General features: G+C 44.3%; 1 protein-coding gene across 2 annotated transcripts in view; it reads left to right on the forward strand.

Moving 5' to 3' along the window:
- Window positions 1-10,430: 10,430 nt before the first annotated feature.
- The window catches only part of znrf3 (zinc and ring finger 3), a 66,074-nt gene continuing 51,103 nt past the window's right edge, over window positions 10,431-25,401 (forward strand). For both annotated transcript variants that reach the window (XM_035166461.2, XM_035166463.2), the window contains exon 1: window positions 10,431-10,905. In XM_035166461.2, the coding sequence (XP_035022352.1) occupies window positions 10,666-10,905 (240 nt within the window). In that variant the 5' untranslated portion in view covers window positions 10,431-10,665. The remainder of the gene's footprint in view (window positions 10,906-25,401) is intronic.

Here is a 25,401-nt window from a genome sequence, read left to right on the forward strand (position 1 = left end):
AACAATACTTAGAAGGCTGATATGTATCAGTGTGTGAAATAAGGTGCAGCTTCATTGAATGTAAAGGACTGTTGGACCTTGGAGGATGTATTATCTCTACTGAGTCTAGTTTAGTATGTTACAGGATGTTATGTTGTACTATATAACTTTGTATTATGTTTTTGTCCTGTTGTGTTGTCTTTTATTTTGTGCACCTTCAAGCTAAGTGTCCCAGCTGGAATAACAAATGATAAAATATTGCCAACTTCAGAAACAAAAACAAGTGAAAATGTATAGAAGAAATATTTTGTGCCAAATAAAAGTGATTCATAATCAGCAAAGATACAGGAAATGATTATAAGTGCATCGTGTGGACATGTATGATGCAACATTGATCTGATGCAACACAGCTGCAAAGAGGAAGACGTCAAAGCCACATTCAACTGATACTCATCACAACTTACAACGTGTTGGGGACTGTAACTTCCTTTAATCTAATCCCACACAAGTTTATCTTATATATATATAACACATGTTTTAACTACTTTTATGTCAAGCACTTTGTGTTTCAGCATGAATTATTATTATTATTATTATAAAGTAATTATTATTATTATTAGTAGTAGTAGTAGTAGTAGTGGTAGTAGTAGTTGTAGTAGTTGTAGTAGTAGTAGTAGTAGTAGTATTGACATAATATAAAATCTTTCCTGACCCCATTAATGATGAGCCTGTCAGGGGTCGATGCACAAGTCGTGTGTCTTACTGCCCCCTAGTGTCTGTAACAGCACATTACAAATAACAAATAAAAACCTCGCTTTAAAAAGGTTATTTTAATTACAGAAGGAATTCAAATGTACAAAAAAAAAGTTGATTTGGATGAAAAGAATGAAAGAATGAAAAGTAATGGTTGATTTCTTATTCAGGTTAATATTGAGAGATCCTTGTGTGAGCTCATCAGCATCAGCTCATTTCTGCCTCCTAGTGGAGAGTTGATGAACATATTCTCTCGTTCTAAAAGGTGAGGTAGTTTTATTTACCCCTCATCTTTTTTTAAAGTTTGACATAGAAATTGAATGTATTTTTTTGTATTAATGTTGTATCTCCTTAAAGGAAGGTGACACAAAATACTAAACTTAAGTGAATAACCTTGGACCTTAGAACAAACATTTAATGTAATTTATGTTTTGTTCTTAATGATACAGCCTCATTTCTGTCAACAAAATACTATATATTTTAATATATATCTGCAGGGGAAGATGAAACTGAAATTATCTCATCAGCTGCTGTTTCCAAGGTCAAAGAAGAACTTAACATGACAACTACAGCAAAAAGAAAGATGCTCGTCTTACAGGACTTTAGAGGTTTGTTCTCAATCTGAGCTGAAAATCTTCTTAAGGTCAAATGATTCCAACTCAGTGAAATAACAAGTTGATGAACCACCGCTTCAAACAAAGATCTGATTCTCCTGGGAAACTGAATTTGTGTCTACCGGCTACTGGCTTTGAAGTCCCTTTGATATCCACTTTAACTAGATCCTACACTGTGAGTTTCAGTGTGTGTGTGTGTGTGTGTGTGTGTGTGTGTGTGTGTGTGTGTGTGTGTGTGTGTGTGTGTGTGTGTGTGTGTGTGTGTGTGTGTGTGTGTGTGTGTGCGCACCCACCACCACAAAATCAGCCTAAAACAAAATAAGGCCCTCAGACGTCAGAGGGACCCAGGAGGGGAGGCGATCTGTTTTCAGTCATGGTGAACCACATTTCTCTCTCTGACCACCTCACCAGTCATCCCTCACTCCAACCCCCCTCCCCCCATCCTTACATCCCTACTGCCACCCGACCACTGGGTGGCACTTGTGGCAAAGTGTTGCACTGTGTCAGCATGTCCTCGCACGCAAACCAAACATCCCCTCTCTGAGAGCAGAGTGATGTGCAGACCTGACTTTTCATTTAGATGTTTTGGGGATTTGCTGCTGTGGCGCATTGTTTTCCTCCTCGGAGGGGGTGATGATGTGCGCCTGCAGCCAGAGGCAATAAGGGAGCCATCAAATGGGAGGTTGGGAAGATGATTGGACCATCAGAGAGAGAGTGATGGGGTTAGTGAGGGAGAAGAGTCAGGGGGGACGGAGAGGAGGTGACAGGGGCTGAATGAGAATGAGAATAAGAATCCCACTGAGCTTCTGTTCCTGTAAATTGAGCTTTAACGTTAAGAGAGTTAATTGTGAACTTTTTTAGCCCAAATTTCTTCATATTTATGTATAGAGACAAATCTTTGCTTCACAATTTTAGTAACTATCGCTCAGTCGTGCTCACTTTCTATTGAGACGATTTATTCACCAACAAAGTCACAGGCCTACATGCAATTTAGCATTTAAATCATCAAGAGTACATTTTCACATCCCAACTAATGGGACAAAACACACAAATGTTTGTGTGCATTTAGAAGAAATAGGCTCAAAAGTAGTGAGCTGACTTTTGATTTTGCCTTATATACCATATTAAAAATAATAACCTTGCTTGTTATATCTTTTCAGTATTTCCTATATGTAGTATGCACAGTATATTAAAGATATTGGGCCTAAAAACACACATGAAGTGATTTCCAGACTCCAGAGGGTTAATGTAAAAAATATTGGAACATGCAACATTAAGGGAAAGTTTAATATTTTGCTCTTAAGTTAAAGGAATTTGATATTTTTGAATAAACGCGTACCGATAAACACTTGCAGATGTGAGACTGGTATTGATCCTCTCTTCCAGCTCCTGGCAAGAAAGTGAGTGAGTGCATTGGATCGTACTGTCGTATGAAAGTTTCCCCTTAAAACTGCAGGACCCAGTAGTTAAGTTAAACTTCTGGTGCATCGATATTTCCAAACAGTTACCACAGAAACAGCCCCCTGTAATTTATGTTGGTGATATATGCAAGATAAATACGTGCAGCTTTAATAGTTTTGTTAGATTTGTAAAGTGGAGGATGTCACTAAACATGAAAACAGCTATTGTGCACAGACACACACACACACACACACTGTCCCTAAAAGTCGTCATCTATCTCCTGTTTCCTCATCCTTTTCTCTTTTGTCTGTTTTTCATGTATCATGTTTTCTTTTTTATTCAGAATAAAGTTTCCACACTGATCACAGCCTGATCCTGAGAAAAGAGGATTTCTGGAAGTTCATGTTTTTTTCAGGAATGGAGGGACCATGTTTGTTTAAATCACTTTCCTTTTGCTTGACTTTGCTGTGTGTGTGCGTGTGTGAGTGTGTGTGTGTGTGTGTGTGTGTGTGTGTGTACGCGCGTGTGTGTACGCGCGTGTGTGTGTGTGTGAGCGCAGATTCCATCCATCCATCCATCCAGTCTTTTGAGAACATGTTCACGCCTGTGTGAGTGTATCAACATCATATCCCCCTATCCTCCTCGCTCCTCAGAGCAGATTAGCAGCGCTGGAGCCGACTGAAACGGCTTTGAATTCTCCAAACCCCCCAAACTAACCTCTGGGAACATACCTGTTCTTGCAGGCCTCAAACGTACAGGTGCCTCATTTCAAAAGACTGCAGCTCTCGTCTCTTTTACTCTCCCTCGCTCCTTCTCCTCTCTCATTTTCTCCCCCCCCCCCTTACGGCTGCAACTTTACCCCTTGACTGAACCAGGGGCCTATTGAAATACCTCCCCCTGGTTCAGTCTGCACTTCAAAGTCCACTTTCACCCTGGAGCCAGATCCGAAGGGAAAGCAAAGGGCCTTCAAAGCCTGTAACGTTTGGTTAGGAGCTGTTTGAACACCTTTAAAAGAAGAAGGTGATTGATGCTCTCGTTTGTCCACTGTGTAGTTGATACTGTAATTATAATTGTCTGACCACAACGTCAGACGGACAAAATGACTTTCATAAAGCACTGACTTAGCTTTTAAGATATTGATCAGAGGAAGCTGCTTTTTGTGTGTTTTCTTTATGCGATATGTCCTGTTTGTTTGGTCCGATTATTCTACACAAGGGTTTTATAACAATGATATAAATATAGGCAAAGATCTGTAAACATTGTCATTAAATAAATTGATTTTCTAGTTTTGGTGTAAGAGAAATATTACAAAATCATGGAAAGTACAAAATTGACCCAAACAAAGTCACTTATTGGCTTTTTCAGAGCATTTAAAAACATCTTATGGTCTCAATCAGCATATAACTGTTAAAACACCTGGTTTCTGCTATTTAATGTAGAAAAGTGGCATAAACAATGCAACACAGGTTGTGTTGTGTTACTTTAAACTTGCATTAACTGACTTTTTGGCCACTTGGAGACAAGGTGTGAACACAATAGCTGTTGCGGTTTATCAGGTACAACTTAATGCTAAAATGAATGGAGTCCAATACAACATCCCTGTGGTAAATTCTATTTTCATAAAGGTGATAATGTTGAGTTTGTATTTAAATTGTTTGAGAGGTGTCAGCTCAACTTTACTAAACTTTTTTCAACTTTTTTTGAGGCAGCAATTTGTGGTGCTGTTGGATTTTATATTTTTCACAGATGTTTCTATCATTCCGTCCACTCCATTTATATAAATGAGGGTAGACTAAATAAAAGACCTCTCTGTATAACACAATACAGTTAAACCTCTGGCCTTGCCTGCAGATAATTCAAAAATAAAACCAAAGAATTCTCATGACAATGACAGCAATTCACTTTCTCTTTGATAAAAGAATCTGAGACGTGTTCGTCAGCGTGATCCCTTCTGGTTGTGCGACTTGTTGGACCATGATCCGAGTCGACAAAACACACAAGTAGCTGTTAAGGATCCGAAATGGGAGAGAAATCTGTGAATAATTTTTTGTTAAAGTTGTTTGGATCCACACTCAAGGTGATGAAGCCCAATGTCAAGCGTCATGTGCAGCTGAACTGTTATAATTGCTTGGTGGAGTTTGGGTGCTCAACAAAAAGCTTTCACCCACATTCTGAAAGAGACAGTGTTGTACAGACAAGTTCTGTGGTGAGCGAGCTAACTGCTAAGAAGCTGAAACCTCATTCCGAAGGAGGCTTTGTGAACGAGGGCCTTGTTGCCGCTGCAAACACAAAGTAAAAAAGCTGCATTTTCCTACTCTGCAAGAACAAAAGCCTGCTATGAATATCTGAGTAAGTGGGAAAAGCCCCTTTAGGCAAATTGGAAAGAGGTCTCAGGACATAAAAAATAAATGAATGAGACTGAGCATATTTGTTAAGCAGTTTATTGTGGAACTAGCTGAAGTGCCTGACAACACACAACACAAAGTCATTGAGCTGCAAACTAAGGACAAGCGCAGACCTTCCTCCAACAACCTTTGCTTTGCTCGATTGTTCTGGAAACTTTACGTGTGTCCTGAGGATTTTCCCATTCAGAGGAGACATGAGCTGAAGTTTGCATCTCGGTTCTGGAAAACCTTTAACTTTTCAAGACTGACCGACCACTGAACACCTGGAGAACCAGCTGCGAGTAGCATCATCATCTGCACCATCTGACATCAGATGCCCCGTGAAGGAGAAGCACTTCCTTCCATCGCATCACGAGGTTAGTGTGATGTATGTGTTCAATCGTTAAGTACGGCCCTCGAGGATGTTATTAAAACTTAAATACCCTTCAACAGGACAAATCTTTCCCTGCCTGCGTTCTATTATTTCACGCCTGTCGTATTAGACAGTACCAGTGTTTGGTAGGTGTACCTAATAATCTGCACTTAAAAGAAATGTGGGTTCAAAGCTAAAGGGAACTATCTACCCTCGATACCTTTGAGGCTCTACAGTGAACTTGTTAGCTAACAGTTGCTTATTCACACATCCAGCAGCTGTGGAGCAACGTTAGCTGTGATTTGAAGTTCTGTAAAGTTATGAGCTGAACATCTCAGATGAACTGAAACTTGTTGGGCGCCGTGAAGTCGGGAGGAGCTGCAGACTAACAACTGCTGATAACAACCGACCCCTTTCACATTATCACATGCTGCCAATTCATACATTGCTATTTTAAATATATTGCTAAAAGCCACTTAAATCTATGATTATATACAAGTATTATTACGGAGAACACTCCACACTCAACACTCCACTTCTCTCTGTTTTGGTATTTTTCCCCAACGTCCTCTCAACTTCTAATCCTCTGCAAAACATTTCATGAGAGTTTCCCACTGGGGTTTGTGCAATGACATCATTGCAAACATGCAACATACTCTGAGCCGACTGGAGTCAATAGTCATGGGGAAAGCATCCCCCCATAATCTGGGGGCTGCGGGGCCCCCTAATTGCTTTATGTAATAATATGCTGCAGTGATGCGCTCTTCTGGGAGCCATGAATGTAAACGCTCCCCCTCCTCATCATCTCCTTCCTTCATTAAAACATAACGTCAGCACCGTGCCAACAAAGGGACAATTCACGGAGGCTGAGAGCCGGGTTGGTGCACATAGTGCTGCAGTGAGGGGCTGATCAAACACACTCAAACGTTCCCTTTGGGTATTATTAGTAACCCATGATCTGGTGTTTATTTCATATTTATTTATTTATCCAGGCAAGTCATTTAGGGACAAACCCTAATTCACGCTGGACTGACGCTTTACAGGAACTACGAGCATCATCGCAGTCGTACGATAATGATGCATGTAAATCTGTAAAAGAACGAAGTAGCTTGAGGACAAGCTGCAGAGACACGTCAGGACTTGGACACAGTGAACAACAGATAAACTTCCAAAAACAAGTAAATTAATTAAAGACATTTCTATTTTCATACAAATATTTACGTGATTGTTGCCACATTTGAGATTCGGCCTAAAAAAAAAAAGCATCAATGTCATGCAACAAGAAATTTTGCTATGTAAAGATGGACGACATGACTGCTTCCCAATAGTGAAGCCAAAGCATCTTGATTGCCCCCTGGTGGCTGGCTGCAGTATAACTCATAAATTCTGCATCCTCCATGTTAGTGAATGGGGCACAAACCAAAAGTACATGTCAAATTTATTTTCCTCAAGGATGGTTTCTGTTGATGTTCATGTTTATTTGGTGCCATAAAAACTGGGGGGAAACGTCATGATTGACAGTTGAGTCTTACTCATGATTGGTAGATTGGTAAGACCTCGCAGCTGCAGCTCCGCCCCCTTATCGCTGCTGCTCAGTCTCTGGCTCTAAATGTGCAAGATGGCAGCGTTTGTCTCTGAGATATTTTGGCTTCATTTCTGGATAGTGGGAGGAAGTTGAGACTTGTCAACCATCTTTATACGCATAGTGGTCTATGGTGGCAACAAACTGAATATTTTATTATGAATCAATTTGATTCAGCTCTAGCGAGGTTCATACTCCAGGGCTGGAATAGAAGAAAGACTGTGTTTTACTACAAACAGGAAAAAGAGCTTTGTAATATCACATGAAACTTCTTAAAGAAGTAAAACGCAACAGACTTCCCTCCTCACTGAACAGCCTGTTGGAAGCGATGGCAGAGTAATGCACTGAGCCGGCCATCATCCGTCAGAGTCACTCTTATCCTCAGCCTAAACAAGCGGCACAGCTGATGCTTCTCAGGGAGTTTCAACACCGGAGCGTCAGGAGAGGATCCACAGCTGCTAACATCAGGAGGGAAGGGGGGGGCGGACAGTTTGTCTGGAAAGAAGTGACAAAATTAGACGTATTATAATCATCATATGTCTTTTTCAAAACGATTCAAAAGGGCCAGATGTGACCAAAATCAGTATACTCTTGTAAACACTGGATTTAAGTTGAAGGAAAGTAGAAAAATGAAGTTGCAGCTCTCGCGGATTGAAAACCAGCTGTGACCAGCAGAGGGCAGACTTGCAATAAAAGAGGAACCGAGTGTGGCTCACTGTGACCTGATGCATTTCTTGGTCCATTAGTGAACTGATGAAGTAAATCTAATTCAATTTCATCATCGAGCTTTGTGCCTTTAAAGTCCCGTCGGATTCATTCATTCCGTCGTATGTATTTCATGCGTGTGAGAGAGAAACCGAAACAGAGAGTGTTCAGTGTCACAAGACAGATATGGGACATGTGGTGTGGATCAGGATTCATAAAACAAAGAGTGACGTCCAGTGTGATCTGTAAATTATTGTCACGCTGCTGAAGAACTTCTAGAGTTTCGTCTTTGAATTGTTTTCCACGCTGCTTCTTCTTCTTCTTCTTCTTCTTTTCTTTTTTTGTCCTTCTGGGTCCGAACACATGTTGACCATCATGCTTTCTTCCAGAGGCGGCTGCATTCTTGACCTAAAAAGTCCTCGCAGTTGGTTTTCATAATCACACTGCCACACAGCTGACAGCAAGATGAGACCTGGTGGTTTTCTGGGCTGTTTTTGGACATCGATCACCGCGCACAGCTCAGGCCTTTTAAAAATACCTGAGTGTTTTCTTTGCAGCACACGAGTTTGGTGGAATTATTGTGGTTCAACTCAAGACACAGAACGGAGAGATTGAACTCAACGTGGTACGCTCACCCTTGAGTTGACAGCACCAGGCATGGTACGGTGCTGTGAGCTCTTTCCTCGGATTGTTAAGTTGCACAACGATTCAAATTGTCTCCTTTTGTAGGAATAAAACAATGATCTGTGTGTTTGTTTCGATGTCCATTCGGGACACAGTGTGCTTATTTGCTGACGCATAATGAACTATCTCACAGTCCGAAAGAAAGAAAAGGCAGAAGATGTTCTCCGGGGACTCGGCGTGCATGTTTTTACACAATACACTGGTCTTTTTTTATATTCTGAACAGAGAATGATTGAGAAATAACTGCAGTAAATCCCAGCAACACTTTGTTTAAAAGAGAAATACTTTAACGAGGATACTAATAAAACTGGTGTTCATCAAGAAATAAACGATGAATCACGAGCTTGTTCTCTATCGTAACCCTCAGATTCTGACAGTTACTGCAGAGGGACATTGTGTCGAATGACATGCTAACATTTCGAGGTTTGTAAAAATGAAATGATCTACGATTCTCTCATCGCGCCTGTCTGGATGACGACGGCTTTGAAGATCAAAAGCAGCAGTTAATCTGAGAAAAAGAGATCTGCCTTGAACTAGAATGACCTTATACCTCCGCAAAGGCCCGACGGTCCCCTTAAATTCAACGCTAATGCCACATTACGTCATCTCAGCTACACATTAGTGGTGGTTACAGATTTGTAGCTACATTTGTTATCCTACAGCGGCTGGAAAAAAGCATCCCCCCACATGACACATTTAAATCCCCGAGATCCAGAGTTTTATTGGGTTCACCAAAATATCTCAGATTCTTTCATCGAGATCCACAAATCATTCCCTGGGAAATTGGGTAAAAATGTTGAAGAAATACAGGCCCGATCTCGCAATGTTACGTAAAGTGATAAATTATTCCATGGTTTCGCAATCTGCGCCAACATTTATTGGGTTCCTTCCCCTCCACCCATGTCCCATCCTTCCAAGGTTCGGTAGCCGGGTGTTTGTGGGATCCTGGTGACGAACAAACATGTTGTTGAAAACACAACGTCCTTGGTGGAGGTAACAACATCATGTGACTCTGTAGCGTCTTAAAATTGACATGAAGGTGATTGAAAATGTCCTCAGGTATTGTAATGGATATAAAGGAATGTATAGATAGATGTATAGATGTATAGAGAGAAATTGTAACACTTAGTTAGATACATATATATATTAATTGAAATTTCAATTGAAAAATGACCCTGGTCAAGTCCTGAAGCGTCGCAAAAATAAGACTAAATTTACACAAACTTAACTTAAATGTTTCCACAAACATTGAGAGAGATTTAATAGAGTTTAAAAAAGATAGAAAGATAGATTTATAGATGGATGTATAGATGTATAAATGTATAGATGTATATATGTATAGATGTATAGATGTATAGATCGATAGATATATGGATAGATATACAGATAGACAGAAAGAGAGTGCTATAACAAATGCTATAACATAAAACATTTTTTTTATTATTATTTCATTCAAACTGAGATGTTTCAAACATGTACCTTTTGTAATGTGATTGAAAAATTAGCCCGGTTAAGTCCCGCAGCGTCCTGAGGAGGGTAGTGTTTGTTTTAAGGTGGTATGACAGCCTGAAACATGTCAAACTCACACAGAGAGAAGGAGAAGGGCCCCACGGACAGGCGAGGGGCCCCGGCACAAAAAATTAAACTGAATTAACTCAAACTTGAAGATTTCTGGAACAACACAACCCCCCCCACCACCACCACACCCCCCTCTCTCCGGTTCCCACCATGCACCCCCCTCCCCTGAGTCTCCGCGGTGCCTCCTTAACTGAGCGCTGCCACTTTAGAATGAGGAGAGCGGGTCAGGGGGACCGGTGGGTGGGGATTGAACCCTTTTCACAGAGAGACAGAGAAAAAACTAAAAAAAAATCACGTGTCTGGAGATCAAAGGAGATCCGCTTTGTAGAGGAGGAGGAGGAGGAGGGTGAGAGAGAGAGAGAGAGAGAGAGAGGAGAGGGAGGGAGGGAGCAGCCTGTGTGATTGACAAGAGTCGCAGTGGTGAAATAAACACGCGTCGGTCCGGGCGCAGCTTTTATCGCGCAATTCCGACTCTTTCTCCCCGTTTTTTCGTTATTTTTTTGACGCATCGCCCGCAGCGCGCGCAGCAGCTCCGACTCCGCTTCGCCCTCCCGCGACAACAATTCGTCCGCGTGAAATTATGACCCGATCGGCGCAGAACCAGCCGGCAAGATGATGGTTTCGCCGGGGAGAGGCTCGCACCGCGTCCTGCCCGACCCGGTGCTCCTGCTGATCCTGGCGGTGGTCGCCGCCGCGCGCCTCGGTCCCGTCTCCGCCAAGGACACCGCCTTCGTGGAAGTGGTCCTGTTCGAGTCCAGCCCCAATGGAGATTACACCACGTACACGACCGGCTTGCAGGGACGGTTCTCCAAGGCTGGAGCCACGATCAGCGCGGAGGGGGAGATCGTTCAAGTACGTGGAGAAAGTCTTTATTTCGAAAGGGTGGTGGTGGGGAGTTGGGGGAGACAGGCTGCAGGGTCCCGGGCAACGCTGCCTGGACCCCGGGTGTAATTTCACCGAGCTGCCCCTGCGTAAAACTTTTTCCACGGGGGCTCTGGTGTGTGTGCATATAGTGTGTGTGCATGTGTGTGTCTGTGCGCGCGCGTGTGTGTGTATGCGCGTGAGGATGGTACCGAGCATGCAGCATATGCGGTCACAAGATGGCTCCTATCTTGTGGAATTCATTCACAGTGAAAACATGCTCTTGCAGGTTAGTTTGTTGATGTGTGCGGTTCAGCCCGAGCTCTTCTCCCCGTGTTCATCCACGTTAAGCTCCTCCTTTTTAAAAACAACATGCAAACAAACAAACAAACAAACAAGCAAAAATATAAAGTTTACTTCCACCGCCTCATATGAAAAAGTTTGCAAACTTCCCCCCCGAGCAGTGACCGGGCTGCAGGCCACTGTCTCCGGGCTCGGGTCGGTTGGATCACCCGGTTCTATGGCGACTTTTTTTGGGGCATTAACTTGGTTTTAAATGCAGAAAAAGTTTGATTTAATGGTGGAAAATGTTTGTTTTCATTCACTGATCCAGAGCCTGTGAACTCTGCCACTGCTTGTTTGTGATGTTGCATGTTTTTACTTTACTGGTTTTTAAAAAATAAATATAACTGAACAAGCAGTCATCATGGAGCAGCCCCCTCCCTCTCCTCCTCCACTACCCACCATGTTTTACCTCCTGCCCCCCAAACATGACAAGTGCACTGGACTGGAGCTGCTCACACACAAACCATTGGATTGAGTCACTCCAAATATTCAGCTTTTCTCCAGCGCCAAGTGTTTATTTGAAGTTTTATAATTCTTGCTTAATCTACTTGGCTGCTGCTTGAGAGGCTGCGAGGAGAAGAAAAAAAAAAAATCATGTGCCAGAGATTGAACTATTCATTTCCTGACCTGTGACTCACTCTGTGTGATTTGAAGTGTGTGATGGAGGCACAATGGAGGTAGAGAAAGTGTTGGTATGGTGCTTATGGCTTTGATTTGGACTTATGTGAAAGAAGTTTTGAAACTGAATGTGAAGGTGGGTGCCTGGGCAGGGGGGGGGGAGCGTTTGATCCCCAGGAGATGAAAGTCGAGGTGTCGGTGTGCGAGAACAAAGCCCAAGTGAAGATAGTTGAATTTTTTTGGGGGGAGTTTTCATCTTTTCTGTGAAACTATTGAACTCCATGAGATGACTGGTTCATGGTGGGAGGACTGGTTTCAACGAGGGGCAGGGTTGAGGGGGTGGGGGGTGTTTACAGGCTGCAAATACTCAATTTTGAGTTTTTGTTTTGTGTCGTGTTTGCAGGAAACAACTTCGCTGTAGCACCTCAGCAACTCTCTACCACGAGGCGTCTTGTGCAGCGTGTAAAGTCGCTGACTCATTTGCACGTTTGTATTTTCTGACTTCACTCGGCGAGCAGCATCCCTCGCCGCTCTGCAACAATGGCCGCCCGCATCAGCTGCATCTTTTCCGTACACAACCGCTGTTTTTTTTCTGTCTTCCCCCTAAAAACTCTTACTTCGACAGAAAGATGATTCGTGGGGATCAAATTAGGGGAAACTCGGCACAAAAATGGCCCCTGTTTATACACAGTGACGGCCATTCGGCGCCACTTGGTAACCACACAGAAATGTCGGACCTCAGCTTTACATCGAAAAACCACATCTATTTAGGTTTGCTTTCTTTGCTAACATAGCTTCTGACCACTTAGAGGCAGCTTATATTTTGTCAGGCTATAATGAGGGGCAGTTTGTCCAGCGCAGCGTGCTATCTTGAATCTCTTACAGCGTATATTCCACCAAAGATTTATGAAAGCTGAAACTGACAACAAACGTAAACCAAACAACCTGAAGAGTATAATTTTAATCCGGTATCACATTCCCCCACTTGCAAATTCTATACTTGTGAAATAACATTGCAGTAATGTGTTGGGAAATTGCTGCGGTGTTGTAACGGATATAGTTTTACTCTGGATTTGGGTTGAGGATGAATATTTAGGTCCTGGTGGGTCGGGTTGTCCGCACTGACCTCGGCGAGCGTTGCACTTGTCTACTTTCTGCTCTAAAGCTTTGAGCTCTGTGAATAGGGCCCTTGATTTGGTCGGTCTGAGGTTTATGGGGCCTTCTAGTTCTCACTTCTGCTGTTTGGACAGAGCCCTGAGGGGTTTGCGTTACCATGTGTGTACAGTAGTGACCAGACCTCAGCAGGTACAGGTTCACATACAGGGGAAACGGGGGCCTGGCAGTGTTCCTGAGCAAAGACCTGACCGCAATCGCTGCTCATAACACTCCCAGCTCGCTTTTGCTAATTCCCCAAAGCTAACACCCGCTCAGCGCTGCCTGAAGAGTGCAAAAAGTGGCACATGCTGTCGGGGCCAAAAATAATAAATTAAGTTAATTTGCTTCTCGCTCTGCTGTAAGAGGGAGAGTGGGGGGGGGGGCATGACGATGAAGATCTGGCCACTGTGCCAAACCCAAGGCTTCCCAAGCCCGTTCTCCTATTGCTCCAGTTTGACTTTGTAACAGCAGAGCAATCAACATGTCCTTAAATCAATCTGTCAACAAATAAGGTGGAGTGTGCATCGAGAGACATTTCCCTAAGTCGACTTAAAGCGTGTATTTATAGCAGCGGCAGTTGTTTGCCTCCTGGCGGTCGGAGCACTGCAGGTTGACCGTCCTGCCGGCTTCTTAATTGTATTCACCTCTTGCTCCAGATCGAAATCCTTACTGATTAGCCTGGGATAATGAAAATGTCATGGTAAAATGAAAAAGGCCCAGATAAGTGAACTCTCCAGTGAACAAGGCGATGCTTTGTTTTCATATTTCACGCTGCGTGAAAGGTGACGATTGTCCCGCGTTACCTCCCCACACATTAGCAGCGTTAGACTTGCGTTAAGCCTGTTAGCCGGGGCAACAGTGGCATGACCACATCATCCCCTGATCGAGTCGCTCAGGTGTAAACACGGACACCGGCTTTGGCATTGGTTGACGAGCTGATGCTTAACAGAACGAAAGCTCTCTACCTCCAGATGAACTGATAATCTCATTTCACCGATGGCCTAATTGGGCAGTCAGACCACTCGTCGACATATTTCTTCACATTCACATCGTTGTTGACGATGCTCACGAGCGCTCGCCAGATCCGAACGCAAGCGACGCGAAGGGGGAAACACCATCTGCTGTGCATCATTCTCCATTATCTCTCCGACGCCAAATCGTCTTTCCTGTAGCGAGATGAGCTGTGATGCACCGCGTGACCGCACATCTGCCTCTGATTTCCAGCGGGCCCACGCTGTCAGCATGTGAGTGAGGAGCGGAGGCAGGGACGTGGCAGGGGCACCGAGAGGACCAGATGGAACTCATAGCGTAGTCGGCCAGAACCAGAGGGAATATAATGTGGCTTTTACCTACTTCCTCTCTATAGAGACACGGAGCATCCCCCTGAATCCAGCATCAGGAAGAAGACACTACAGCGGAGCCCATGAGCTGTTTCACCTCTGAATTCCATCTCCACGTGCATGACGTTCCAGTAACCGTAGAAGGGGAGACTTCATGGTGTGGTTGTTGGAGGAGCTGGGTTTTTTTTCTGACTGGATGTGCAGGGGGAAAGTGGTGGTTTTGAGCTAAGACAACGATGAGCTTAAATACTGGAGCTCCTACCTTGGTGCTGGCAGGAGTTGTGTCGCGCTGCATTTAGACTATAATGAGAGCTTTAGTGGTTTAAGGCATCCAGCGCGCTTTCTCACCACAGGCTGGAAACCCCAAGAGGCCATAATGGGCCGGTCCCAGACGGGAGGTGCCAGGGACCGGGCCACTCCCAGCGCCAAAGCAACAGTAGCAGTACACAAACGCTGGTTTAAAAGGTTAAAAGTGCTGCTCCCTACTTTTTTCCATTTATTGGCTTGGCGGTTGCAGCTGTATTTTAAGTGCTATCGTCTCTTAACCGCCACCCTGTTTCACTTTCATGTCCCAGCCAAAGTAATTTGAGGCTACGTTTCTCCCCTTTTTCGGAATAGAACAGACTAAACTGTTTTCTCTTTCTCTTGCTTAACACCCACCCCCCCTCCACACACACACTGTCACCCCCACCACCAGTCTGCGCTTTCTGAAGCAGCCAAAATTTGTCATGCCTGCTTTACTGCATGAAAATGACTTCAAATGATGATTACACTATTTCTAAAACAACGTGCACTGATGAATTGCCACCGCGCTCCCTGGCAAACTGTGTTGGGTACTGTTCTTCCTTTTGTTCTCGTAATTTCTTTGTCAATCTGCCGATAAAGGTTTGAAATGTCCATAAACTCCATCTAGGGTTGTGATTCTTTAATCATTAATCTAGAGTGTGTTTTGTTTTTTAGATTTTTTTTATCTTTACACTGAGAAATAGTCAAAAAAGGCAAATTTCCATATCAGGTCTTGAAATGTCTTTTTTTTTTATTTAAACAATTGATAAACCCAAATGCAGTGATCACAAAAAATAGCTCAAAAATCTACATCTGCCATTCCTACTTGCAATGATGATGGATTTCTGTCAATGGACTGATGGATTTTTCTTATCGTCAATACTTATAGACACGGTGTCACAGCAGATATGTGAAAACCTGAAAATATAAATCCATGACTATAATTTAGGATTCTATTTTTAGCCGTTCTCTAAAACACTGATTGCCGGCAGTGAGCATTCAGGTGCGAGTTAATCTTAAAGCACCTAACTCGCTCTTCGATCTCCTGGTTCCTGTCCAGACTTCTTTTAATTGGCCCACTCTGTCTCCTGAACCAGCAGCCCCTGCTTCCTCTCCTGCCCCTGGCTCTTTTACGCTTGTCTCCCCCTGTGAGTTTCGCCTCTCATTCCTACTCGCTGCACAGCTCCACCTGGAACAAGTGCATGTTGGTACTGGTGGCCCCAGTAGCTATGTTAGTTTCCACTGGGCTGAGTGGCTGAGCTGATCTTTGATGTTCCACCCTGAGAGAGATTATCAGTCAGCGCCGGTGCTCCGAGCTGCTGTCTCCTCAGTATGCCGACCTCTCCCAGAGGAACCCTATCCCCCTGCGTCGTTCTCCTCCTGATCTGCTATTGATTATGTGTCCGAACCCATTTGTATGAATGTCTTTTGTTTGTCCTCTGCTTTACGCTCCATCGATGGGGAAATGTTAATTCAGCTCTGCCCCGGGGCCGTGAGCTTTCTATGATGAGCTCTGGGAAATGCACGATAACAGGATGTCACTTCTTCACAGGTGAAAATTAAATTTTTGAAGCATATTCGTCACAAGTCAAAGATGGAGAAGGGTCCGGAGGGGCTATTTTCACTTTGTGAATAGCCGCTGGTGTTCCAGTCTGCGTTTGATGAGACAACGCTGAAAGGCCCGGTCCATCCCGTCAGCCCACATTTTTATCCACTGACACAGAGGGTCTGCAAAACAAAGGCTAAGGGGTCGAGGGTTATGAAATGACAATGCTCACAGTGGCTCATCCAGGGAGAGGCATGCTTTGTTGTTTTCCAGGAATGTGCTGACTAACCGTGGAAGGCCACAACGCCAGCCTCCCCCTTTTGTTGTACTTTTTTGCCCAATAGACTCGGAAAGTAGCTGCGCAGGGAGTCCATCTCTCTTTGAGGACTGCAATCCATCTGCCTCCTTCTCCTACCACTCAATGTACTCATGTCTTTGTGTTCTCGATCCTCTGAACTCCCTGCGTTTTGTGTTGTTGAAATCAGACGTCTCATCACAGATCTGTCCCACTCACCCATGTGCAAGAACACGGGGTTCAGAGATCTTTCTCTTGTGCTCATCCGCAGGTCAAGATCAGCCTCAGTTGTTCGGAAAAACAAAATGTTGTTGTCAGTAAGGATCCTGCCCCTCTTGTCATTTTGATTCATACTAATATGTTTCAGGCCTAGTTTCAGTTTCTCTGGCTATTGTTCAAGGAAGCCATTACTGGTTCTGTGCACATGATCACCCCCGACCCAATGCATCATATTAATGTGGTGAGGGTTCTTCTGACAGGTCCTCTGTCAGAAACCTTTCCATTTTTCTTTTCTGCTGCCTTTGTTTCCCTTAATGGATTCCTACACAACCGTGGCAAAGGTCATTTACAGCGGTGCCAGATGGGGACAAATCAGTTTCAGGTGGAAGCTCTGACCCTATCGTGTTCATCTCTGCCCTTACCCTCCCATCCCAGACCAGTTTCTGGAGCCTCCTTATGTGTGGGCAGATAGTTCGGCTCCAGTAAAGAGGACAATCCAGGCTGGAACACAATGGGGCCGGGGGTATGATGGATTGGGCTTGCTCGGTCAGATGGGAACAAGCTGGGTTATCTGTGGATTCTTTTTTATTTCTGGCAGTGCTGCATGTCTTCTGGCTCTGCAGTAAAGATATATCACTGCATCTAACCACCTCCTACTCTTCCTGTTGGTGCGCCCTAGATTTCTGAAATGAAAAATTGTCTTTCTTCTCATGCCTCCCAAGCAACAGAGGTGGACTGAATATATTGGGGACACAGTTTTTCTTTTGTTCTCTTTTTTCTGTCTCGTTTGTCAAGCGACTATTCTCACAATGTTAAATATTTATTTTTGAAGGGTAGCTCATTGTGTGAAGTGTAGTTGCAACCAAGGCTACGCTGAGTCACTAACCTTCGCCAACACATTCTGATTGGAAAAATGTGTTATTTGCCCCCTGGTGGCTGCCTACAATATAGGTCAAAAAACCGTAAGGATTGCTCTTTTATTCATAATCAGGTGCATTTTTTTGGTTTTAATTAGTTATTTGATGCAAGGGGGTGTGGCGATGGCTGAGATTGATTTGTTGTTTGGGTGTATTGGTACCACGATACTACTGCTTCAAATGACATCACAATAGCAAGATGTCCGTGTCCATAACTGGAATATTTTGGCCTCACTTTTTGGACATTGGGAGACGCATCGTCCATTTTTATATACAGTCATTGCACAAATCCTACGGGGTCAGGTGTAAATTTTTCTTTTATGACTCTACAAATATAGTACAGTCACTGACACACCATGGCAATAAAAACTCTGTAGTAAAGCCCAGGGCTTTGATAAAACCTCCACAGCTCCTCCTGTCCTTCCCCTGGACCCCTGTCGACAGCTTAGGCCATGCTGCCTCCCTCTCCAGGCCCTGGACCCTGAACTGGGAGGGGCCTGCAGGGCTGGGTGAATAGCTGCCGGGAGTCGTGCTGCGGGTGTAAACCACATGAATGTGCCGCCTGAGCAGATAGGATCAGGCGATGCAGGGAGGCCAGGGAGGCCTCGACGCGCAGCACAGCTCCACGCGCTAACATCAAAGCCAGCGCTGAAGGGGGTGGAGGAGGGGAGGAGGGGAGAGAGAGTGAGTGAGCGAGGGCTGGGCCAAACTCTTCAAAGGCCTCTCTGACTAATGCCGGCCCTGATATGCAGCGCTGCAAAACTCAGTGATGATGTAATTGTAGACCTTCGAGCTAAATCCGCTCCCATACAAATAAAGGTGGAGGTGTTGCCTTGCACAAGCACTGAGAGAAAAAAGAAAAAACTCCGAGTGTTTGATTGAACCCAGAGTGTTTAGAGCCGGCCAAAGTGTTAGGTCACCTCCTGCCGCTCTGCTCAGATCCTGCTGGGAAAAAAAAATACTTTATTTACATTTTTGATGGAAGTCTTGGAACAAGAAACAATTTTTATCTGATTCCAGCAGATATTCTAATCTGCTGGGGCGTTGGTAGAGTACACAACAGGTGGAACAGAGTTGACTCTGTTATTTGTAAAGTTTATACAAGGCCTGTGTGTCTGTGTGTGTGTGTGAGAGAGAGGACTGTGCACATGCACTTGTAATGTGTGTTAAACCAAGCGTGACCAGGGATCCTTTCAAAGTGCCCCCATGATCATCGGGCTGATAACTCATTGACAGCTCCCATGACAGCTGAAAGACGCACACTTCAGGAATCTACCTCGTTTTGCGAGCGCACATCACTAATTCCCTATTGTTGAGTTTATACGCCAAAGGTTATTTGCGTGCCTCTGATTGAAGTTCTCCTCGCCCTTGTTTTTGTAATCGCGCGGCCCATTGATGTTAAATTAGCAGTAAACAGCTGCACTTTTATTTATTTGGAGTTCATGCAGAGGTCGGGCTTTTAACTCCTGCATCCTGGGTCGGACTCGGAAGTCGGGGCTGCGGCACAAAGCCTTTGTTGCTGCTTGTAAAGAAGAGACCTGCTTGTTTCCAGCTTGTAGACGATAGTAATTCATGACTATCACAGGACCAGTCCGGACTAATTGCTGAACTTTAATGGATTTGAGACAAAACACAATTCATACCAAAGTCTTTATCCATGCAAATAATTCTTATCTTCATCAGTTCACCTTTTGACTCGGTTTTCAGAATCGCTTTGGCTGTGGAATGTCAAATAAAAATGCCTCAAAGAAATGTCAATGAATTCATCTACTTAGTTATTAGGTTATTATCAGAGTAGTCGAGTAACTTCATCTTCCAAATCATGCAGAAACCATTGACTCACTGCAGTGGAATGACTTAGCAAGGAGCATTGTCCACGTTCTACAGTTGGCAATTATTTTAATAGCTTCAATTCATACTTTTTAAAGGATCAAGCCTGTTTTAATTTTTGTCCTGTTTTTTTCCTCTGGCCTGTTTGCTCTGGAGCGATCCAGCCATTTTAAAAACATTTAATTACACTGCATTAAAACACAGGAACCTGTTCCTGGCGCAGAGATTCATCACTGAATATTCTGCGAAGCATTGTGAACACACAGAATCAGAGACGGCAGTTTCATACTGGGCCACTGCGAGGTAACAATTGCATCGCCTCTATTTCCGTCCGTGTGCAGGTGCACTACACCTCTGAAGTGCTGCCGTCGGGTGAAAACTGTAATTAGACTTCATGCTGGGGATACGATGCTTTCCAAAGCTTCCAGCCACAGATATTCTACAAAACACAGTGGGAGACCATACACAATGTACCAAAACCACTGAAGGACAGCAGTGATACAGGCTGTTCTCTTTATGTGGAACTATTTAAAGTATCTACATTTGATTTTTCTAATTTCAATGTCAAAAGATTTTTACCACTCTTTGCACCCTGCAGATGTAATATTGTGAAGTAGATTGGCACTCAGTAGAGCGCACACCTCCGCACAGGCCCAATAGTTTCCTTAAATTCAATCAAGCTGCACCAGATTGCAGACACATAAATTATTCCCTGGTTTGGTGGAACTGTTAAAAGAAGAAGAAATAGAACGTCCTGTCTCGCAATGTTAACCAAAGTGGAAAAAGAAATCATGCCAACATTTCATGGCTTCTGTCTTGGTCCCTGTCACATCCAAAGTTTCTAGGTGATCTGATCAGTAGTTTTGCGTAATCCTGCTGACAAACACGTACACGGACAGAAAGGTAAATCTAGATATAGGAGTAGGACTCTGTCTATATTCGCTATGTAAAGGACTCAGAACTGTTCTCGTTGTTTTACCATAGAAGAAAACAATATTTTATACACGGTAAATGTCTTAGATCTAAAAGTGTAACTGGCTTAGCGATGTCTGGACGGTACCTGTGAAGACTGTGGTCAATTAGGTGAATGGATATGACATTTTCTTTCATGCAAATTGTGTGCAAAGCTTTTAAGTCCTGGTACGGCACCCCCCCCAGCCCCCTCCCTGGCTCAATGTGAACCTGACTGTGCATGAAAAGGTCAGGACAATTACTCCTGGCCAGCTGTGTCCGTCTCTGTCCCCTTGCGATCCATCTGTTGACCTCTCATTGCCCCTGCATGTTGCTGTCATAAGAAGAATGTCAAGGTATTTTCTTTTTCCCAGCATACATTATTCTAAAGCTTTGACTACAGGTAATAATATTAGGGAAACATGGGAAGGAACCATCAGTTTTCATCAGAGTGTGAGATGGAGCGCATCACTATTTGGGTCAATGTGCTTCCTCCGTCTCGCCCCCTCTCGCATGTTTATCCTGATTTGTCCCTCTGTCTCTGCAAAAGCGGCACTTTAGATTTTAGCTATTTTAAAAAGGGCACTGAGGAGATCTCGGCTATTCTTTGCTTGGCAGTTGTTGGTGCAGTTTGTCTAAACACACTTGGCTCGCTAATGATAACTTGTCCTAGGACATGTCAAGAAGTCTCGTTTCTTCGGATGCTGTTTTGAGAGAAATGAGAGATCGAGTGAGAGAAGTTGACAAGGACAGAAAAAGAGGGGCCAATGCAGCCTTTTGCTTTTCTGTCTGCATCCCACAGGCATGTGACAAAGTCAAATTGTCACCCCCGGGGGGGACATGCATCCCGCAGGCATTTCGAAGTAAAGACGTCCGAGGAAATGTGCCTCCGAGATTTGAATGGTGACCCCGACCATCCAGTTTGAGCCTCTGTTCTTTCACATAGAACAGATGCAGGAGGATTTGTGCATTGAACATTTATTCATACAAAAGATGAAGCTCAAACTGATTTTTGATTGAAGCATCATTAAAGGAATAGTTTGTAATTTGGAGAAATTAGCTTTTTTTTCTTTGTTGCCCAAAGTTTGATGGAAAGTTCGATGCAGAGTTCGATGCCGCTCTAATATTTGGTCATTAATTATGAAGCTACGGCCATTAGACCATCCTGATATGTTCAGTCATGACTCAACTACCAGCGGTGAAGGTGTAAAGCATCAGTAGCAGTTGTTCCTGGTTTGAAGTGTTTTCTAGAATGATCTACGTAACCAATCCGCTTCTTACACCTTGTGTTTTCAGGTGCTAGTATGGACGTGGATTATTACGCCCCTGTGGACAGAGATCGTTTTTTAAGTTGTAAACCATTTCAAATCAAAAACCTAGTTTTGAGGATGTAGCCAAAGGCCGTCGAACAGAGGGTTCATCCCCAGACTTTGCAGGAAAGGACGTAACGGCATCACTTGCACGTGACGCAGGTATGAGCTTCAGCAAAATGTTTTATTGTGAAGTGATAAATCAAAGCTTTGTTTTCTTGACACGTGGAGCTCACGTGGCTGCAAGCTCCACATATTCCTGTTAGCGTTCAACACTCGGCTACGGCAGATCAGTAATTCAAATCAGAGGCGATATAATATTAACAAAGTATTGACGAAGCTGAATCTGAACCCTCTTCTCTCACTAATCAGAACCCGTCTGAGGAAACTGAAAATGTTGTGCTACACAACAGATGAGTCAGTCCAGTTGCTCTAATGGTTTCCAGTAAAAGAATCTGCTATAGATCTGCTCAGAAACGCCGCTAATTGGATTTTATAGTAATGGCTGTAAAACACTTCACGGATGTTTTCTTTTGCACAGCTACCAAAATGCTGAAAAACACTTTTACAATAACTTTTCTTTCTCTGCTGCAGCCCTTATGAACATTTTGTGATTCGATTCCACACCAGACCATCCTTTTGCCTTTCACCCATTTCCTATTGGCAACCACATGTAGCATATTTGGGTCAGCGTTTCTGCAGCATGGCCCCGAGCTAATCTCACGGACGGAGGATTTGGTAAGCTACTGATGCGTACATTCATCATAATTATTGTTTTGCAGAAGCCGGAGTTAGAATTGTCCGGGCAACGGCAAAGCTTCAGGATTCAAATTAGAGTGTGGGATTGAGCTTTAAGGTTGTGGAGAAGGGCTGTTTTCTGTTTTTCAGTTATTGCATCTAAAAAAAAAAAAAAGCACTTCCTTCGTTTTGCCCCTTGTTGGCTGGTCTGGATTTTGCGGATCTATTATTAGCTGGAGTTGTCATGGTGCATGTGTTCTCTCCTGAGTTGAGGTGACATGGGAGAAAGGTGAGGAAATCCCCTGAGCACACACCGTGTTCTGTTCTCCGACATGAAAACAAGACGACACACAAAGCATTTCAGTCGCTGATAACTGCAGCACAACCAATCACAATACGGGGAATGCAAGTACATTTCTCTCTCTCTCTCTCTCTCTCTCTCTCTCTCTCTCGTCGTTCCTTCCCTCCCTTTCATAAATTCTTTCTCGCTGTTTTCCTGCTCTCGTTCTTTCTCTGTATTCTCTCTAAGCATGTGAGGGGAAGGGAGGGAGGGGGGCGGGAGGGTATAAATGTGAGACCACACATGCTGTGTCAATGTTTGCTGGAATAATTAGAGACAATGTGGGCCAATAACGGGAGGAGTGCAGTAACCTGAACTCACTTTGTTCTGCCCCGGCAGCAGCACAAAAGCCATTCACAGATGCACAGATCCGTGGGCTCGGAGCAGGAGCGACTGCACTTTTAGCCGGCGCAGCGCTCAGCTCCGAGGATCCACAGGAGAAAACGTGCTGCTTCCTGTCGAACCTGGACAGTCCGCTCTCGTCTTGCAGCGTTGTCTCGGCTCAAAGTGATGTCCATGTCAGTCTGAAGGCCTTTTTTTTTCTTTCTTAAGCGCTGCCTGTACATCCCTGCTGCCACCCACCCCTACCCCCTTATCACCCTCCGCAGTCGACCAACACATGGCCCTGGCTTTGAGGGCCCTCTTTAACGAGAGGATATCCGGCCGCTCGGTATGCAAAGAGCCTGTGGATTCCTGACACGAGTGCTGCAGCTCGACTCAGAGGTGACTTTCAGTGTAGACAGACAACTGTTGGATTAGCAGGGCACTTTGCGTTGACTCCGAGCCAATGGGTGGAAGCCCGGCCAGGAGCAGGGCGTACTTGGTCAAATGCGGGCTAATAGATTCTTTTGAGCTATATATATATATTAGATTACATTTTAAGTATTCCAATGCTGCTTGGGCCCAGCACGACTTAAAGAAAGCAGAGCAGAAAGCTGCAGGGTTGTTTTGTCCAAAGAGTAGTTCTAGATACAGTAATGGAAATGACTGACTCTGATTCCTGCACTTCATCATAAGATTACTGTCTCTAATGGAGGGACAGAAATCTGAGCACACGCCTAAAGATCCTCAAACAATGCACGCTAAATGTCGGCTAAGCCGCGGGTGTTTTCCCTGGCCGTGGCAGAGCGACCCGCGCTCACACCCCGGGGGCGGACCAACTGGTTTGTCCCCTCCGGTGTCCATCTTGAAAGGGGACACCGCTATGGGATGCATACATCCCCCTGGAGGTCGGCGGAGTCATTGTGGCACCTGTCCCTTCCACTCTCAGGCCCCGTGTCAACAGCTCAGATTTATTTACATTCACTCTTGTTTTCCAGAGAACTGAACTGGAAACGGCAGACGCTCGGTTTTGTGTGTTTCTGCCAGTTTGTCAGTTGACGACGGGGTTTGTGATTTGCTGCAGGATTATGTCTGTTGTCTATTGTGACAAGTTCCGTGATTTCACAAGATACTGTCACTGCCCTGTTTTAAACAGGTTTAAGTGGAGCAGATGTTTTGGAGCCAGCAGCAGCTTGAAAGTTTTCAATATTAAGCTCTTGCAGAGGAAGAACTACAAAGTACTGTAACTTTTTTATGTTGTCATGGGAACTTATTTCTTTAACAAAACCACATGCATCCTATATCTCCCTTTATATTATATATATTACATATATTTTTAAAAGTTAATACAGTGAATGGATGTATTTTCCCCCAGGAATAACTCGTCCTTGAACTCTTTGGATATTTATATTTATTGTTCAGTTCTGTTTGACAGAACCTCCTCCTCTTCTCCACATTTCTTTTGCCCGGGGGTAAACAGCAGTTTTCATTTTCTTTAATCATTTTCAGATTCTCTCTCTCTCTCTCTCTCTCTCTCTCTCTCTCTCTCTCTCTCTCTCTCTCTCTCTCTCTCTCTCTCTCGTTCTGCCTTCTCATCTCTCACCCCTTCCTCTCTCTCGTCTCCTCCTCCACCACCCCTCCTCTTCCTCCTCCTCCCCCTCTATCTCTATCTCTCTCCCTCTCCTCCCTCTCCACCGGGCCGATGTTCTGTTCTGGGCTCCTGGTTGCAGCGCGTTCCTCGCCGCAGCTTGTGTTTCCTCTTATCTGCTGTTCTTTTTATCAGTGGCCGCCACACAAGCCCAAGAGCGGAGGAGGGGAGGGGGGGTGGGTAGGCTGGCAGGTGAGGGCGGAGGGGTTGTGGGGGCAGCTGATGCTATCAGCAGGTGGAGATTTCACCACCAAGTTCAGGGGCCCTGCGCGGCCACAGGAGGATCCGAGCGGAAGGGTCTGACATGGGAGCAACACCGTGAACTCTGAACAACTTGTACACACGTCTTTTTAGTTTGACTTTTTCTGCAACACACTTCAGAGTTTTCTTGTCAAAGCAGTTCTCGTGCTTTTCGCCCTGAGCCACATTCAACAGCTGAATGTTGTGTCTCAGTGTTTTGGAACAATGTGGCCCTGGTTGTCTAAGTGCATTTGTGTTTTAATGATGCAAAATGAGTTCCATGATGTGCTGATGGCTGTTTTGAATGTTATCACTTTGAAAATTCCCCCTTAGCATATTCCCAATGATCTTCAACCCAGAGACACGAAACCACTGAAAAACGATTCAGC

The sequence above is a fragment of the Hippoglossus stenolepis genome, chromosome 9 (genome assembly GCF_022539355.2).
Source record: "Hippoglossus stenolepis isolate QCI-W04-F060 chromosome 9, HSTE1.2, whole genome shotgun sequence".
Lineage (NCBI taxonomy): Eukaryota > Metazoa > Chordata > Actinopteri > Pleuronectiformes > Pleuronectidae > Hippoglossus > Hippoglossus stenolepis.